Source organism: Schistocerca americana, chromosome 8 (assembly GCF_021461395.2).
Source record: "Schistocerca americana isolate TAMUIC-IGC-003095 chromosome 8, iqSchAmer2.1, whole genome shotgun sequence".
Taxonomy (NCBI): domain Eukaryota; kingdom Metazoa; phylum Arthropoda; class Insecta; order Orthoptera; family Acrididae; genus Schistocerca; species Schistocerca americana.
In genome coordinates this window covers 469833326-469852133 of record NC_060126.1, presented here as the reverse complement: position 1 = coordinate 469852133, position 18808 = coordinate 469833326, and the positions used below count along the sequence as shown (strand labels likewise).

General features: G+C 44.8%; 1 protein-coding gene across 1 annotated transcript in view; it reads left to right on the top strand.

Annotated features, from left to right (window-relative positions):
• Positions 1-18808, top strand: part of LOC124545015 (fatty acyl-CoA reductase wat-like) — a 208390-nt gene that overhangs the window by 156009 nt on the left and 33573 nt on the right. Inside the window, exon 7 of the mRNA XM_047123792.1 lies at positions 10686-10878. Coding sequence (XP_046979748.1) covers positions 10686-10878 — 193 coding nt within the window. The remainder of the gene's footprint in view (positions 1-10685; positions 10879-18808) is intronic.

The window sequence follows — 18808 nt, the reverse complement described above, 5'->3', positions numbered from 1 at the left end:
CAAAATTCCTTTCTCGGAATAGCTGCAATCCAGCGATTTCTCAACTTCACACATTTGGGAAATCGAAACATGTGCACTTTCGTGCCTTTTTTGGATTTATAGTTTCCCTGGAAAAAGGGAACGAAGCACTTGTATCCCATACTTCGAAGAACTGTGACACACACTTTCGACGCAGCATACACGCCAACAGGACTGCCGACCAAAGATAAGATGGAAAACAGTTTGTGACGTCAAGTGCCAATATGGCCGCAGTGCATAGGCCTTATATCCAGAAGGCTTTGCTCCGTCCCGGGACCGAGTGACATCACATGGCGCACGCGGCGGGCGCCACGTTTGAAACTGCCGCTCCCGCTTCCCTACAAGCGTCAAGCCTACGTCTTTGCGCTCGCTCAGTGTCCAAAGCCCGCCACCGTGACCTATTAAGTGTGTACCTTAGGTCACTGTTAAAACGGTTACTGTCTGTTTTAATTTCGGCCGCTTCTTTAATAACAGAATCCCAGTGTGATGTGCTTTGTGCAAAACTCGCGTTTTTTTTTCAAATTGTATTTTTTGCCGACTTCTCAATTTCCCATTGTTTAATGTGTCATGAACTCTCTGCTCAACGCTCGGCAACAGTGCGAATGGTTTGTCCTGTGCATATACTACGACATTCACAGGCGACATTATACCAACCAGGAACTCTAACAGCTATCTTTTCTTTAAGGGCCGTAACATATCTCTTATCTTGGAGGCGGGCCGGAACACTGGTCTCAGTCCATGTCTCTTCATCACACGCCCTACCTTGCTAGTAGTTGCTCTACACTATGGGAGGAATGCAGCTAGATAGGCCTGTTCCGACGATTGAAGCGGCGTTTATCGTCCGTGACACTTGAAAGCTTTAGCAGTTTCTCCGTGCTGTAACCATTTTCTCTTGAGACGCGCTTCAAATGCTGAAATTCACGCTGTAGATAGTCGTCGCCAGATATAATCTTTGCCGTGTGTACTAACGTGTTCAGTACTGCTTTTCGTGTATAGGGCGGTGAAAGTTCTTGGCGTATAAGCACCGATCAGTGTATGTAGATTTCCTTTACAATGAATGACCAAGCCCGCCTTCCGTCTTCCGTTGAACTAAAAAAACATCCATGAACGGAAGCTTGCCATCCCTCTCCGACTCGACAGTAACTTTAATGTTTGGATGGACACCGTTCTTGCGGTCGACGACCTGCTTCATTGCATTTTCACCATGAGGCCATTTCAAGAGGGTGTTGACAACGTATCGTAGGAAGCAATATGATTGCAGCCTCGCAGAGTTATACGCAAGACACGCTGTATATAAATGACCTAATAGATAGTGTCGGAAGTTTCATGCGGCTTTTCGCGGATGATGCTGTAGTATACAGAGAAGTTGCAGCATCAGAAAATTGCAGCGAAATGCAGGAAGATCTTCAGCGGATAGGCACTTGGTGCAGGGAGTGGCAACTGACCCTTTACATAGACGAATGTAATGTATTGCGAATACATAGAAAGAAGGATCCTTTATTCTATGATTATATGATAGCGGAACAAACACTGGTAGCAGTTACTTCTGTAAAATATCTGGGAGTATACGTACGGAACAATTTGAAGTGGAATTATCATATAAAATTAATTGTTGGTAAGGTGGGTGCCACGTTGCGATTCATTGGGGGAGTCATTAGAAAATGTAGTCCATCAACAAAGGAGGCGGCTTACAAAACACTTGTTCGACCTATACTTGAGTATTGCTCATCAGTGTGGGATCCGTACCAGGTCGGGTTGACAGAGGAGATAGAGAAGATCCAAAGAAGAGCAGCGCGTTTCGTCACAGGGTTATTTGGTAAGCGTGATAGCGTTATGGGGATGTTTAGCAAACTCAAGTGGCAGACTCTACAAGAGAGGCGCTCTGCATCGTGGGGTAGCTTGCTGTCCAGGTATCGAGAGGGTGCGTTTCTGGATGAGGTATCAAATATATTGCTTCCCCCTACTTATACCTCCCGAGGAGATCACGAATGTAAAATCAGAGAGATTCGAGCGCGCACGGAGGCTTTCCGGCAGTCGTTCTTCCCGCGAGCCGTACGCGACTGGAACAGGAAAGGGAGGTAATGACAGTGGCACGTGAAGTGCCCTCCGCTACACGCCATTGAGTGGCTTGCGGAGTAGAAATGTAGATGTAGACGTAGATGTAGATGTAACTCGTTGCCCAACAGTTTCCACCTCAGACCGCCAAGCTGTCCCGTCATCCCTTAACGATAACGTACTTCACGTACCGCAACGAATATCATGAGATGACGGATAGCACAGAAATGGGATCCCCACTGTCTCTGACCGTCGCGTACTTTTTCCATGGAGAAAGCTCTTAACTCTACTTCGGAAAGGTAAGGTTTACCCAAAAGTGAAAAACTGTTACAAGATAAAACATTTTCAGTATGTCAAATGAAACACCATTCAGCCATCTAGTTTCCAATCTTATTTTATTTGGCTACCCGTTTCGGCGATTTACTACGTCATCTTCAGGCCCCAAACGACGTGTTGGAAGATTCCACCTTGGTTCTGGCCTGATCGTCAGATGATGTGAAGTGATCGCTGTAGCAAGCAGAAATCTAATACCAATGTTTCTGGCCGTTGTTTTGACCAGAACCAATGTGGAACCTTCTTACACGTCAGTCAGGGGCTTTAAGATGGCGTAGTAAATCGCCAAAATTGGTAGCCAAGGGAAATAAGTTTGGAAACTAGATGGCTGAAAGGTGTTTCATTTGACATTCTGTATCGAACAGCCGAGTCCCGCAACCATCTCTGAGAAGATGGACATACAGAAAACATTTCCATGTGCTTGCGGACAAGTATTGTGTTCAAATTTAAAAGTATTTCAATTGCGAAAATCTTGCCAATACTGTATTTAATACGTAGGCTGCCATTTCTACCAAATTTGTACAAATGGAAGCCCACGTATTAAAGACGCTACTGGCAACACATAGTTGACTTCCCTGGTAAGCCATGTGCATCAAACTGATATGCGTAACTCAGACCACGTAATTCGACCACGCAACTGCGTTGAAGTAAAATGTGCCCGCATCTCGTGGTCGTGCGGTAACGTTCTCGCTTCCCGCGCCCGGGTTCCCGGGTTCGATTCCCGGCGGGGTCAGGGATTTTCTCTGCCTCGTGATGGCTGGGTGTTGTGTGCTGTCCTTAGGTTAGTTATGTTTAAGTAGTTCTAAGTTCTAGGGGACTGATGACCATCGATGTTAAGTCCCATAGTGCTCAGAGCCATTTGAAGTAAAATGTATATATAGTTGTCCAGGCCTCCTGGAGAACCCGTGCACTTCGTTGACGGATCCTCTCCATATTTGCCATGTGATTACTGACAGCCTCTGCTCAAGGTTGGTAGCTATGTGTAAGGTCTGTCCGAATGAAAAGTCCATGTGCTTGGGCAGTCTCTTCATTATTCACACTCGTCAAGTAAAGCATAAAATCTATTAATTCCAATATGTTGCATCTGCTATGAATTTGTAAACTAATCTTCAGAAGTATTATAAATTCGGTATTTATTTCATTTTTGCTCTATTCTTCCAAAATTGAAGTCAGTCGTCTTAAATATCGAAAGGAATGTTCATTTGTTATGAAAGGTTGTGCATAATTCCTTTACACATGGCCTACAACGAATAATATTGAAGAAATTAAGTAAACAGGCCTTGTGTCTAGCAATTACACACACGTGAGAAAAGGTCTCGGGCTGGTACGTAATCTTAGATCATTCAAGTCCGGTAGCCAATGTGTTAATAGTCAATGTGTTACATTAGTACTCTAATACACACCAATAATCAGTCATTGAAACCAAATTAAGAAATGATAAAAAAAAACACTTACAAGTTAGGCGAAATTAAACTCTTTTATTAGATCGAAACGCCGACCAGGTAACATGTGTTGCCTGAGCTACAACACTCTCCCCTACTTGCAAAAATTTTGTATGTTACTTTTTACATAAACGTATCATTAAGGGGTTATCTATACACATTCAACAACTTTTTAATTTTTAACATGAATATAGAAGTTTTCGAATTTGTCTCCTGTCTTCTGCACCAGTGACATGTTTCGTCTTGAGATGACTGAAGCTCATCTCCTCATTTTCCGCGTATTGTTAGTAAAAGACTCGAATATGTCCACCTTTAAACCTGTTAGCGCAGTGGTCGTTAAATTGCGGCCAGCGGGATGCATGCTGCCCGAATCGAAGTATTCGTGACTCGCAGTTCTTCGCCCGTATTTTATAATAAGCTGCATCTAGCAACTAGAACTGCTGATATTATTAAAAATATCAGGAGTCCGATACACCGATATTTAAGAAAGTATCGTTATCGCATCTCGATAGGCAGACAAAAAGTAACTAGATATCGAAGGATAAAATATAGACATATCGCCCAATACAATATCGGCTGCACATGTAAATATACTCCCGGTTACATAGCTGTGTATTTAAGCATTGATTTATTATAGATATTCTGTTCATCAACAAGCTAGCTGCCTGCCTATCCCCCTTAGAGCAAGAATTGAAAGAAACACAATTTGAAATTTTGTAAGTTAATAGTGGGACTTTGTGCAGATGAAAAGCTTGTAATACAATCCTTTTTGAGCGACTGTTGTGTTGTTAATTAACAACTGCGTACATGGTGCATTTTCATGCAAAATTTCATTCCAGTTAACCTCTTATACCATATTTTCTTAATTTACCATTGGCTGTTATTGTTGTGGTCTTCAGTCCTGAGGCTGGTTTGATGCAGCTCTCCATGCTACTCTATCCTGTGCAATCTTCATCTCCCAGTACTTACTGCAACCGACATCCTTCTGAATCTGCTTAGTGTATTCGTCTCTTGGTCTCCCTCTGCGATTTTTACCCTCCACGCTGCCCTCCAATGCTACATTTGTGATCACCTGATGCCTCAGAACATTTCCTACCAACCGGTCCCTTCTTCTTGTCAAGTTGTGCCACAAACTCCTCTTCTCCCCAAATCTATTCAATACCTCCTCATTAGTTATGTGATCTACCCATCTAATCTTCAGCATTCTTCTGTAGCACCACATTTCGAAAGCTTCTATTCTCTTCTTGTCCAAACTATTTATCGTCCATGTTTCACTTCCATACACGACTACACTCCATACAAATACTTTCTGAAACGATTTCCTGACTCTTAAATCTATACTCGATGTTAACAAATTTCTCTTCTTCAGAAACGCTTTCCTTGCCATTGCCAGTCTACATTTTATATCCTCTCTACTTCGACCATCATCTGTTATTTTGCTCCCCAAATAGCAAAACTCCTTTACTACTTTAAGTGTCTCATTTCCTAATCTAATTCCCTCAGCATCACCCGACTTAATTCGACTACATTCCATTATCCTCGTTTTGCTTTTGTTGATGTTCATTTTATATCTTCCTTTCAAGACACTGTCCACTCCGTTCAACTGCTCTTCCAAGTCCTTTACCGTCTCTGACAGAATGACAATGTCATCGGCGAGCCTCAAAGTTTTTATTTCTTCTCCATGGGTTTTAATACCTACTCCGAATTTTTCTTTTGTTTCCTTTATTGCTTGCTCACTATACAGATTGAATAACAACGGGGAGAGGCTACAACCCTGTCTCACTCCCTTCCCAACCACTGCTTCCCTTTCATGCCCCTGCATGTCGAAATTAACCTTTTTTGGTGCTGATGTAGGAAAACTGCGTGGTGTAGCTAAACGTTGCAGTTTCTGTTGGTAGCACCGAGCGCCGATTACGTCATCATTTCCCCTCACACCTCTCCACTAGCTGCAAAGATCATTCTTGTCGTTTAGTTTTGTTTTGTTTTTTGTTTTTTTTTGTTTTTTTTTATCGCAAGTGGTGTATTATTTCTTCACATCGTAAACCTCGTTTTTCCCCTCACATCGCCACCCTCCCCCTTCCGCCCCCTCCCTCCTAGTGCAATAGGACTTCTTCTTTCGTGCCACCTATACTTGTTATTCTTATCCATTACAGATATTTTAGAACTGTGACTGTAAATTGAATGTAAATAAGTAACTGGTTGCACTTTTATATAACTTATTTACCTATACTTGTTTCACACATTCAAAGACTGGACGTGATAAAACTCAAAAAGTAGTAAGGCACCTTCACACATTGAAAGCAAAATTGTGTTCTAACACAATTTCAAAAGAACAGTTTGAAATATTTACCGAAAATTACTAAAAAATATATAAAATAAAAGTATCGGCACTTGGTATGGCCATTTTTATATCGACATATCGGTAATTCGGGGGAGAAAATATCGCAGATATGTATGGACTTTTCTGTGGTGACGGCGACATATCGCTGTTTTATCAACAGCCCTATTAGTAGCTAACAGCCGAATCGAAAAACATCAGCCAACATCAGAGCTCCTTTCCTGCTCAGTAAAAAACAGAAATAGTTACAGAGACGTAATATTTTAAAATATGCTTAATTTTAATTGATGTTGAAGAAATCGGTCGTGAGCTAAGTAAGATTTGTCGCTTACGTCAGGGGCAGACTGGTACGTAGCCCGGCCACTGCGGGGTTAACGGCAGTGAGAGGGGGGGGGGGATATTTAATCGTTTGTATTCCAGTGCTGATAACTCACGAGCGTGCGCAGATACCACCCATAGGTTGCTATAAAATAAATTTCAAGCGGAAGTAACGTGGATCCGTGAATGCGCATTATAGAGAAGGCCATCTTCAAATGTGGTGCATGTTTCTAGCAACATGAAATCAAATTAAGGGTGTTGTAACATATCGCAATGAGTAAAAGAAAAGTGACAAGCAAAACATTTAATAAACATTTGCGAAAGTGTCTCATATTGCACTTTCTGTTGTTAATTAATATAACATACCTATTTACGGACGTTACCAATTGATAAGATCTGTAGGGGAAGGTGTGGTAAAGGGGACAATACGGGGAAAGTGCCCTTTGCGTAGTTTTTTTTTTTTTTTTTTTTGCACAGAATAGAGCTGCTGACTGCCGGGAAGTGGTCAAAAATGGTTCAAATGGCTCTGAGCACTATGGGACTTAACATCTATGGTCATCAGTCCCCTAGAACTTAGAACTACTTAAACCTAACTAACCTAAGGACATCACACAACACCCAGCCATCACGAGGCAGAGAAAATCCCTGACCCCGCCGGGAATCGAACCCGGGAACCCGGGCGTTTGAAGCGAGAACGCTACCGCACGACCACGAGATGCGGGCCCCGGGAAGTGGTCAACTAGTTCTAATACACATGGCCATTGTGGTCATCAGCGCCCATAAAAGTTCCAATATTTCCATTTCCAGTCACGCCACTACTCGAATGACGATGATGAGGGCAGCACAAACACTCAGTCCTCCGGTGGAGAAAATCCCCGATCCGGCAAGGAAGAAACCGGAACCTCGTGATCCAGAGGCATCAACGCTAGCCATTAGACTACCAGCAGATGGGCGTGGATGTTGCGGTCAGGATGGCAGATCCCTACAACTGCCTTCTGGCCTTTTTTTTCGTAAGGGGTTCAAGTAAAGCTTCACCGGTTGCTCGAGGTATTACTGTGTTGTTCCATTCGACAGTGATTCCATTCCAAAGACATAACTGGAGTGCACTTTGGAGGTGCGGCGGTGGGACTTGAAGTCCTATACCACGTCCGACGGTGGAAGTTCAGGTTGCAGGCAAGAGGGAACATAACGACGAACAACATTAGGTATCAACATCGGTGGTTTACGATGGTCGACACCCACTGAGTGATCAAGTCGATACGAACGCTGCATGAGTGGCCGTAGGAAGGCTAACGTTAACCGCGGTCGGAATCGGTGTCCTCAAGGATGGTGGCTTACAAGACCAGTTAGCGGATGGATCTTCTGGAACTATTTCGATCACGTGAGTGGCGTAGGAAAATGGTCCGCTTGTTGATCGCGACCTCTGGCGCTGCTGTCGATCGGAGGTGCTCGGGTAGCGGGCACTGACGGCCGTTGGCCGAGACACGGGGCTTCGTTTTCGTCTCGGGCAGCGGCCTCGGTCGTACCGCAGACGTCTGCTTTCGTTTCACTCGATGTGATGGAGGCGCCCCACATGCCTGTTCTGTCATGCAGGATGCCGATGTCGCAGCCGGAAGGACGGATTCCGCATGTAGCCATAGACGAGGCGTATTCCGAAAGTAAGGTCCGATAGGTCGCTTAATGGAAACCACAGTAAAAATCCGATAAATCTTTACATAGGTGTGTTGGACAGTCTCTAGTATGCCCGTTGATCATGTCACGTCTTTTTTAGATCTGAGCGCACAGTGAGCACGTAAAGATGCCTAGAAAACAGTCTCCCACAAAGTATAAGTGGCCGTGAGAGATTCGCCTGATTTGATGCAGCCCACACAGCATGACTGTCACGCATTTCCTTCTTCATGACAATTCTCGGCCGCATCCTGCAGGGGCAATTAGGATGCCCCTGTAGCGTTTTCGTTGGGAAGTGTTTGATCGCCCTCCATACAGCCCGGACTTCGCTCCCTCTGATTTTCATCTCTGCTAACATGAATCGCTGGCTATGAAGTCAACGTTTTGGCACAGACAACGGACTGCAGATCAGCGTAGAGAATCAACGAAAAGTGCAGGCGGCTTCCTTCTATGACGAGCGTATTGGAAAGTTGATACAACGCCACCACAAATGTCTCAGACGGAGCGGCCAATATGCAGAGACGTTGCTGGAAGGTGTGCCTAACTAGTGCAAATAAAACACTTTTGATTTTCTTTATGGTTTCCATTTCGCGACGCATCGGACCTTACTTTCGGAATGCGCCTCGTGCCATTCCTTAACAACTGTGCCAAATTTAGTTACATTGCCGTGAAAACTTTGAATTTTATAAGACTTCTTTACAAAGTATTACAGCATTACAACTTCGCAAACGTCCCTCTGCGGCGGCGCGGTTCTTTCCGTCCCTTTACGACGAAACCTGCACCTACGTGTGAACATTGTCTCAGCATATCATCAGTAGGGAAGACGAGCGAAACTTACTGTACTTCGATGTGAACCAGGCTGCAATTAAAGTCACTAACCTACGTTTCGGGAGAAAGTTTTCACACGAAATGAAAGGTTGGAAATTTTGTCCTCAATATATTTGAAACTTAGGTGAACAAGTATCACTGCCAAGCCCGTGCTAGTCTTAACACAGTCACTCACAATCCCTGTCACTCACGTTAGCAAGTTTATGGTGTTACATTTCCCGAAAACGTAATAGCTACAAAAATACTGATTGTTTTTAATTGGTAATGCTCGCCAAATATTAAGTCTGTCGGTACCAAATGTAGTCACAGATTTTAGCCACCGACCTGCTCGATACGCCACGCGGAATATCAGTCTTATCTAGTCACAAAATTCACTTAAAAATTCCGAAATATCTACACACCCTTCGGAATAATTATGCCGTCACTTTAACACACTTTTGATGTATGAAACACTGCTGGATCCGGCAACTTACCGTTTCCATCGGAACTACTGCTACTCACGTCCGAACTGTTTCATGGCTAGGCTCCGACTCCTCTCTAGAATACTCTAAGTCTTCTCCACCAGCAGAGAAAAGCGCGAAGAATATTGCTTTACCATTGGTCAGTTTACTCAGCAGCCAATAGCAAAACAACATTCTCCCGCTTCAGTCCGCGCTTTTCATCAATAACCAATCGCAAAATAGTAAACCTAACGACTGCACTTTTTACCGACGTAATTATCTAATATGCTGAAGTTCTGCTTATGCATAAAGTTATTTACTATTGTTATTTATACCTGAATTAAGATTCCCTTTACCATAAACTTACTTTACAAATCTATTCTACAAAAATCCCCTTTGTCCACATCCATACTTCTTCGAAATGTTCCCACACTAAATCCCACTACATAAATCGTTAAACAATTATCTTCATGAAACTTCCTGGCAGATTAAAACTGTGTGCCCGACCGAGACTCCAACTCGGGACCTTTGCCTTTCGCGGGCAAGTGCTCTTCCGTCTGAGCTACCGAACCACGACTCACGCCTGGTCCTCACAGCTTCACTTCTGCCAGTACCTCGTCTCCTACCTTCCAAACTTTACAGAAGCTCTCCTGCGAACCTTGCAGAACTAGCACTCCTGAAAGAAAGGATACTGCGGAGACTTGGCTTAGCCACAGCCTGGGGGATGGGAATTATCTCCATATTAACCTTAAATCACACTCACGCGTCATCCATACTGCTAAAACACATTTGTAACATTTTATCTACACAAAAAGACAGAATAACACTTTATGAAAATACTAGAACAGTTTATGAAAAACATTCTAGTACTTTAGTGCACTCTAGTGGGCACAATCAAAACTAAAATCACAGTCCCCCTATCCAATATTGTCCTCTATCGGCTGATGCATAAGCTACGTGCGCGTCCAGTCTCGGGTCACCATCTGTCACTATCCAGCTCTGAGACACATCTCCCACTTAACCGCCTCCAAGGCAGGATCGTTGTACCGCGCTACGCCTCACCTCCCCCTCCCCCCCCCCCCCTTAAGCAAAAAATTCGACGGCCATTGTGTTAGCACAATATCAAGTGAAGTAAAATTTAAGATCCTGTCGTAGCAGAAACGATACTAGCATATTATCACGATGTTGATGTACGGGAGACCAGAGAGAGGTCAGAGAGAGTCAGTGGCGGTGTGTGTGCTGCAGTGGTGGCGACCTCGCAGGAGCCGGTGGTCGGCTGGATCGACAACGTGTACGGCCCCACGGGCGTGTGTGTGGCGGCCACGCTGGGGCTGCTGCACGTGATGCCGTGCGACAAGCGCACCAACGCCCACATCGTGCCGTGCGACCTGGTCGTCAACTGCGTCATCGCCGCCGCCTGGGACGTCGCCACCAACAGGTAGGCCGGCGGCAGAGACCAGCTTCTCCCCCGCAGCCCCGCGCCCTGACGTTCAAATCCACGGTTACGAGGGAGAGTTAAAACTCAAGGCACTTCGTTAGAAAACCTGTTACTGGGAAAACAGCATTGCAAGTAACATCATTTGTCATGAAACTTCCTGGCAGATTAAAACTGTGTGCCGGACCGAGACTCGAACTCGGGACCTTTGCCTTTCGCGGGCAAGTACTCTTCCAACTGAGCTGCCCAAGCACGACTCACGCCCCGTCATCACAGCTTTACTTCTGCCAGTATTTCGGCTCCTACCTTCCAAACTTTACAGAAGCTCTCCTGCGAACCTTGCAGAAACGATCATAAAACGATCATAAACACTACTCAGTTGGTAGAGCACTTGCCCGTGAAAGGCAAACGTCCAGAGTTCGATTCTCGGTCCGGCACACAGTTTTAATCTGCCAGGAAGTTTCATATCAGCGCACATTCCGCTGTAGAGTGAAAATCTCATTCTGGTAGCATTTGTCATGTTGTACAGTTTCCCACCACTAGCGGGGTCTGCTTGGAACACAGACCTCTCCGTCCACTCCACTCTGCCATTATTCTTCCCCTCTCTCCCGAGTACTTCCTCCACCCGTTTTAGCCACTTGTCCCCTGACTGTACCGTTGGTCTCTTGCGCACCATATTCATCTATTGCATCTTCTTCTTTTCACCCCTTTTTCTTCACGTGCACAAACCATTTTCAACTTCCTTCCTCTACATCTACATCTACGTGATTGCTCTGCTAATCACAATAAAGAGCCTGGCAGAGGGTTCAATGAACCACCTTTAAGCCTTCTCTCCATCGTTCCACTCTCGAACGGCGTGCAGGAAAAACGAGCACTTCAATTTTTCTGTGCGAACCTTGATTTTTCTTATTTTATCGTGATGATCATTTCTCTCTGTGTAGGCGGGTGCCAACAGACTGTTTTCGCAGTCGGAGGAGAAAACTGGTGATTGAAATTTCATGAGAAGAGCCCGTCGCAACGAAAAACGCCTTTGTTTTAATGTTTGCCACTCTAATTAACGTATCATGTAAGTGACACTATCTCCCCTATTTCGCGATAATACAAAACGAGCTGCCCTTTTTTGTACTTTTCCAATGACATCCGTCAGTCCCACCTGATGCGGATCCCACATCGCACAGCAATACTCCAGAATAGGGCGGAAGAGCGTGGTGTAAGCAGTCTCTTTAGTAGACCTGTTGCACCTTCTAAGTGTTTTGCCAATGAATCGCAGTCTTTGCTTTGCTCTACCCACAATATTATTTTTGTGATAGTTCCAATTTAGGTTATTTGTAATTGTAATCCCTAAGTATTTAGCTGAATTTACAGCCTTCAGATTTGTGTGACTTATCGCGTAATAGAAATCTAGCTCATTTATTTTAGTACTCATGTGAATAACTTTACACTTTTCTTTATTCAGGGTCACTTGCCACTTTTCACACGATACAGATATCTTATCTAAATCATTTTGCAAGTCGTTTTGATCATCTGTTGACTTTACAAGACGGCATCGTCTGCAAACAATCTAAGACGGCTACTCAGATTGTTTCCTATGTCGTTAATATAGATCAGGAACAATATAGAGGGCCTATAACACTTCCTTGGGGAAGGCCGGATATTACTTCTGTTTTACTCGATGACTTTCCGTCTATTACTACGAACTGTGACCTTTCTGACAGGAAATCACGAATCCAGTCGGACAACTGAGGTGATACTCTGTAGGCACGCAGTTTGGTTAGAAGACGCATGTGAGGAACGGTGTCGAAAGCCTTCTGGAAATCTAAAAGTATGGAATCAATTTCACATCCCCTGTCGATAGCACTTATTACTTCATGAGTATAAAGAGCTAGTTGTGTTTCACAAGAACGGTATTTTCTGAATACGTGCTGGCTATGAGTCAATAAATCGTTTTCTTCGAGGTACTTCACAATGTTCGAATACAGTATATGTTCTAAAACACTACTGCAGAACGACGTTAGTGATATAGGCCTGTAATTCAGCGGATTACTCCTACATCCCTTTTTGGGTATTGGTGTGACTTGAGCAATTTTCCAGTCTTTAGGTACGGATCTTTCTGTGAGCGAGTGGTTGTATATACACTCCTGGAAATGGAAAAAAGAACACATTGACACCGGTGTGTCAGACCCACCATACTTGCTCCGGACACTGCGAGAGGGCTGTACAAGCAATGATCACACGCACGGCACAGCGGACACACCAGGAACCGCGATGTTGGCCGTCGAATGGCGCTAGCTGCGCAGCATTTGTGCACCGCCGCCGTCAGTGTTAGCCAGTTTGCCGTGCCATACGGAGCTCCATCGCAGTCTTTAACACTGGTAGCATGCCACGACAGCGTGGACGTGAACCGTATGTGCAGTTGACGGACTTTGAGCGAGGGCGTATAGTGGGCATGCGGGAGGCCGGGTGGACGTACCGCCGAATTGCTCAACACGTGGGGCGTGAGGTCTCCACAGTACATCGATGTTGTCGCCAGTGGTCGGCGGAAGGTGCACGTGCCCGTCGACCTGGGACCGGACCGCAGCGACGCACGGATGCACGCCAAGACCGTAGGATCCTACGCAGTGCCGTAGGGGACCGCACCGCCACTTCCCAGCAAATTAGGGACACTGTTGCTCCTGGGGTATCGGCGAGGACCATTCGCAACCGTCTCCATGAAGCTGGGCTACGGTCCCGCACACCGTTAGGCCGTCTTCCGCTCACGCCCCAACATCGTGCAGCCCGCCTCCAGTGGTGTCGCGACAGGCGTGAATGGAGGGACGAATGGAGACGTGTCGTCTTCAGCGATGAGAGTCGCTTCTGCCTTGGTGCCAATGATGGTCGTATGCGTGTTTGGCGCTGTGCAGGTGAGCGCCACAATCAGGACTGCATACGACCGAGGCACACAGGGCCAACACCCGGCATCATGGTGTGGGGAGCGATCTCCTACACTGGCCGTACACCACTGGTGATCGTCGAGGGGACACTGAATAGTGCACGGTACATCCAAACCGTCATCGAACCCATAGTTCTACCATTCCTAGACCGGCAAGGGTACTTGCTGTTCCAACAGGACAATGCACGTCCGCATGTATCCCGTGCCACCCAACGTGCTCTAGAAGGTGTAAGTCAACTACCCTGGCCAGCAAGATCTCCGGATCTGTCCCCCATTGAGCATGTTTGGGACTGGATGAAGCATCGTCTCACGCGGTCTGCACGTCCAGCACGAACGCTGGTCCAACTGAGGCGCCAGGTGGAAATGGCATGGCAAGCCGTTCCACAGGACTACATCCAGCATCTCTACGATCGTCTCCATGGGAGAATAGCAGCCTGCATTGCTGCGAAAAGTGGATATACACTGTACTAGTGCCGACATTGTGCATGCTCTGTTGCCTGTGTCTATGTGCCTGTGGTTCTGTCAGTGTGATCATGTGCTGTATCTGACCCCAGGAATGTGTCAATAAAGTTTCCCCTTCCTGGGACAATGAATTCACGGTGTTCTTATTTCAATTTCCAGGAGTGTAATTGCTGAATATGGAGCTATTTTATCAGCACACACTCTGAGAGGAACCTGACTGGTATACTTTACTTATAGCCTGCCCTAATGCTTTGCTTTCACGTCTTTTTCACTTTCCTGACACCACAAATCAGCACGGTTTTAGAAAGCATCGCTAGTGCGAAACTCAGCTTCTCATTTTCTCCCGTGAATCACGGACTGAGGGCAACAGGCGGATTCCATATTCCTGGATTACTGAAGAGCAGAGTACCAAACTGCCGACAGTTAACGAAGGTACAAGCATATGGAATGGGTTCTCATGTAATTATAAAACTGGCTAGAAGGCTTCTTAAGTTATAGAATCCAGTACGTTGTCCTCGACGGCGAGTGTTCATCAGAGACAAGGGTATCGTCAGAAATACCCCAGCGATGTCTGATAGGACGGGTGCTGTTTTCAATACACAAGGTGTACAACTCTGTTTCCGCCGTTTTTTCCCCAGCATTTGAGGCTTTAATGAAACAAATTGGTTACACCTGTATCATGAAAAGTATTTTCCATCGCTGGCCACTAATTTTTTTCATCTTCCGGGCAGTGTACGGATCCCGCGTCGAAAAAAGTTGTTCATATTTTGAAGCGATCCACGAATCGATCAAATTTGTGACTTCTTCATGAGATCGGAATTGTTGGTCAGCCAGGCCACCCGCCATTGATCTAAACAGGTGATAGAGGAAGCAATGTCTGGAGAATACAGCGGGTGGGGTAAGACTTCCCATTTTAGCGTTTCCAAGTACGTATTGATCTCCTTTTTAAACGTGGGGTCGAGCGTTGTCGTGCTGTAAAATAACTTTATCGTACCTCTCCATGTATTGCGGCCGTTTGTCTTTCAATGCTCCGCTCAAACGCATTAACTGCATTCAATAACGAGCACCTGTGATTGTTTCACTTGCTTTTAACACCTCACAGTACATGACGCCGAGCTGGTCCCACCAAATGCAGAGGATGATCTTGGAGCCGTGAATATTCGGTTTGGCCATCGACGTGGAAGCATGGCCGGGATATCCCATGATTTTTTGCGTTTGGGGTTATCGCAATGAACCCATTTTTCGTCCCCGGTCGCAATGCGATGCAGAAATCCCTTCCGTTTTTGCCTCTGAAGCAACTGTTTACAAACACACAAACGTCATTCAACGTTTCTTGGTTTCAGCTCACACGGGAGCCAAGTTCCTTCTTTCTGAATCATGCCCATAGACTTGAGACGTTTTGAAATGGGTAGCTGTGTCACTCCCATTAATCGTGCCAATTCTTCTTGAGTCTGACACGAGTCTTTACTCAGCAATGTCTCCAATTCTGATCTTCGAAAACATTCCCTCTTTCACAACTATGCCGGTCTACGACGTTAAAATCATCGTTCTTGAAGCGTTAAAACCACTCACGACACGTTCTTTCACTAATAGCGTCCTTACCATACGTACTTGAAAGCATTCGACGGGACTCAGCCGCTGTTTGCTTCATATTGAAACAGAACAGTAATACCTCCCGCAAATGACGAGCATTAGGCTCGTAAACTGACATTTTCAATCAAGAACAGCTTTATGATGCAGACAAAAATTGACTAATGTTTGAATGAGGTTATGTTGACCGAGGTCCAAGCTAACTGCCTGCCGTCAGCGATGTATTTCTTTCGACCGCTACTTACCTTTGAGTCACCTATCGGCAAATGGCGGAAGCAAAGTTGTACACCGTTTACATAAACAATCTGGCGGACAGCGTAGTCACTAGGGTGCGGCTGTCTGGTGATGATGCTCTGGTGTACGGAAAGATGTCGTCCTTTAGTGACTGTAGGAGGATATAAGATGACTTAGACAAAATTTCTAGTTGGTGTGATGAATGGCAGCTAGCTCTAAACGTAGAAAAATCTACGTGAATACGGATGTGTAGAAAAATCAATCCCGTTGTATTCTAATACTGCATTACTCGGAAGCTGCTTGACACAGCCACATCGATTAATTATCTAGGCGTAATGTTGCAAAGCGACATGAAATGAAACGAGCACATAAGGAAGGTAGCAGAGAAGTCGAACGGTCGACTTCTGTTTGTCCGGAGAGTTTTAACTCCGTGTGGTTCACCTGTAAAGGAGACCGCATATAGGATACTATTATGACCCATTGTCGAGTACTGTTCGAGTGTATGGGACCCTCACCAGGTCGGATTAAAGGAAAACATCCAAGCAATTCAGAGGCGGGCTGCTAGATTTGTTACCGAAAGTTTCTAACAACACACAAGTATTAAGGAGATGCTTCGGGAACTGGAATGGGAGTTGCTGGATGGAAGGCGACGTTCTTTTCGAGGAGCAATGTTAAAATTTACAGAACCGGCTTTTGAGGTTGACTGCCGACAGCTTCTACTGCCGCCACCGTACATTTCACGTAAGCACCATGTAGATAAGATCAGAGAGATTAGGGCTTGTACGGAGGCATACAGACAGTCTCTCTGTTTGCGAGTGAAGAGGAGAGGAGAGGAGAGAAAGTGCTACAAGGCACCCTCCGCCACGCAACGTTTGGTGGCTTGCGGAATATCTGCAGTACGGAGATGTAAATGTAGATACCTGACTCTTCAGAAACAGTTTCATTTGCTCACAGTGCTTTCCGCCGTGATCCAGCTAACTGCTAAATAATTTTTTGATTCATCGTTTACTTATTTTTCCGGGGGATTTTGTTCCACATCGTTCTTGTCACACTTCCCATAATCCTATCATCTTGCTGCGCACATTCATTTCACCATCATTTCACCATCATTTCATCATCATTTCACCATTTCATCCAATTTCATTCGGTACTTTTGACCGTTTTCAGCCGATACCCACTCAGTGTAACGTTTACTGCAGGCCTATACTATTCTTCTCGTCGTGACCACGAGCACACATTTCTTTGCATTAAATTTCACGGCAAACACACTTCGCGAACCTGTAAACCCATCAATCTCTTCACAGCCTTTGTAGTTCCGTCCCGGAGAAAGGAATTTGGCATCATGCACAAACATTAGCGTGGCTCTTAATTACTAGGTTTAATTACCTTTGTGCTAACCCTCCCTTTTCTTCCCACTTGGTTCCGTTGCACAAAAGAATAAAAATTTCTGCTAACTATGAAAACAAGAATAGGCTTTACATCTGAAAAGAAAAAGAAAACATCGAAAATCGCACAAAAATCTTGTTCATTGTTTACCTCAAATTCTGGTTCGGAAATAGCTACTTTAACTTTATTACTTCGAATATAATTATTACTTCAAGCATAATTATTAATACTGCTGTATTAACTATAATAAAAAAAATTTATAAAGCTACTATGTACAATGTCTGTGAGGCGAATATGACGTCAAAAAAGACATGTTCTTTTTATCTAATTAAACTCTCGATACTCAGATGCAACTTGAAGTGCGCAACTGAGCCTGTTTTTTTTCACATTCTGTATTTTAGTCCTGCATGAGAATGATGCCTCTCTTACCTGTTTCATTTACAACGTCCAATTTAGTAAATTGATGTGGAACGTTCATAAAAGCTACATTTTCATGCCACTGCGAAGCTCCTGCCCTATGGATCTTGCCTCTCAATTCAAACGTGGGAAATCATTTTCTTGTTCCATTACAAACAAACTTTTGAAAAGCTGGTGTTTTTCTCGGAAATGCTTCTGGGAATAATTTCATATATCTGCTGCATGAAACTTAAATATAAGACAAATTTTGCAGCGAAGATCACGTGTTGAAATATTTTTATTTCTTAAGTGGCCCGTTTCGTCAGACACTAGCTGACATCTTCGGGCGTTCTGGAAATAATATTACTATGCATGATCCACGCAACGAGAGGATCCGAAGAAGACAGCTAGATTCTGTTGAGACGGGTCATTGAGGAAATAAAAATACTCCAACACGCGATCTTGGCTGCAAAAATTCTTATTTATCGCCAAATATCAGATTGCATCCAACAAAATGTGCAATTTGTGTAAATACAAGAGTTCGGAACTTCCTGGCAGATTAAAACTGTATGCCGGACCGAGACTCGAACTGGTGCTCTTTGCCGTGCTTGGGTAGCTCAGGTCGTAGAGCACTTGCCCGCGGAAGGCAAAAGTCCCGAGTTCGAGTCTCGGTCTGGCACACAGTTTTAATCTGCCAGGAAGTTTCATATCAGCGCACACTCCGCTGCAGAGTGAAAATCCCATTCTGGACAAGAGTTCGGCTTCGAAAGAATTTTCAGTCAAAACAAATACACCTCTAAAAGCTGGCATATTTGACCCTATTGTACAAAATGCTAAGTCCGTCACATGGACCTGAAAAACTCATTCAGCTTTCGTTTCATTGATTACTTTTGCTTCCTCTTCTACTATTCAAACAACGAAACTGCTGATAAAATA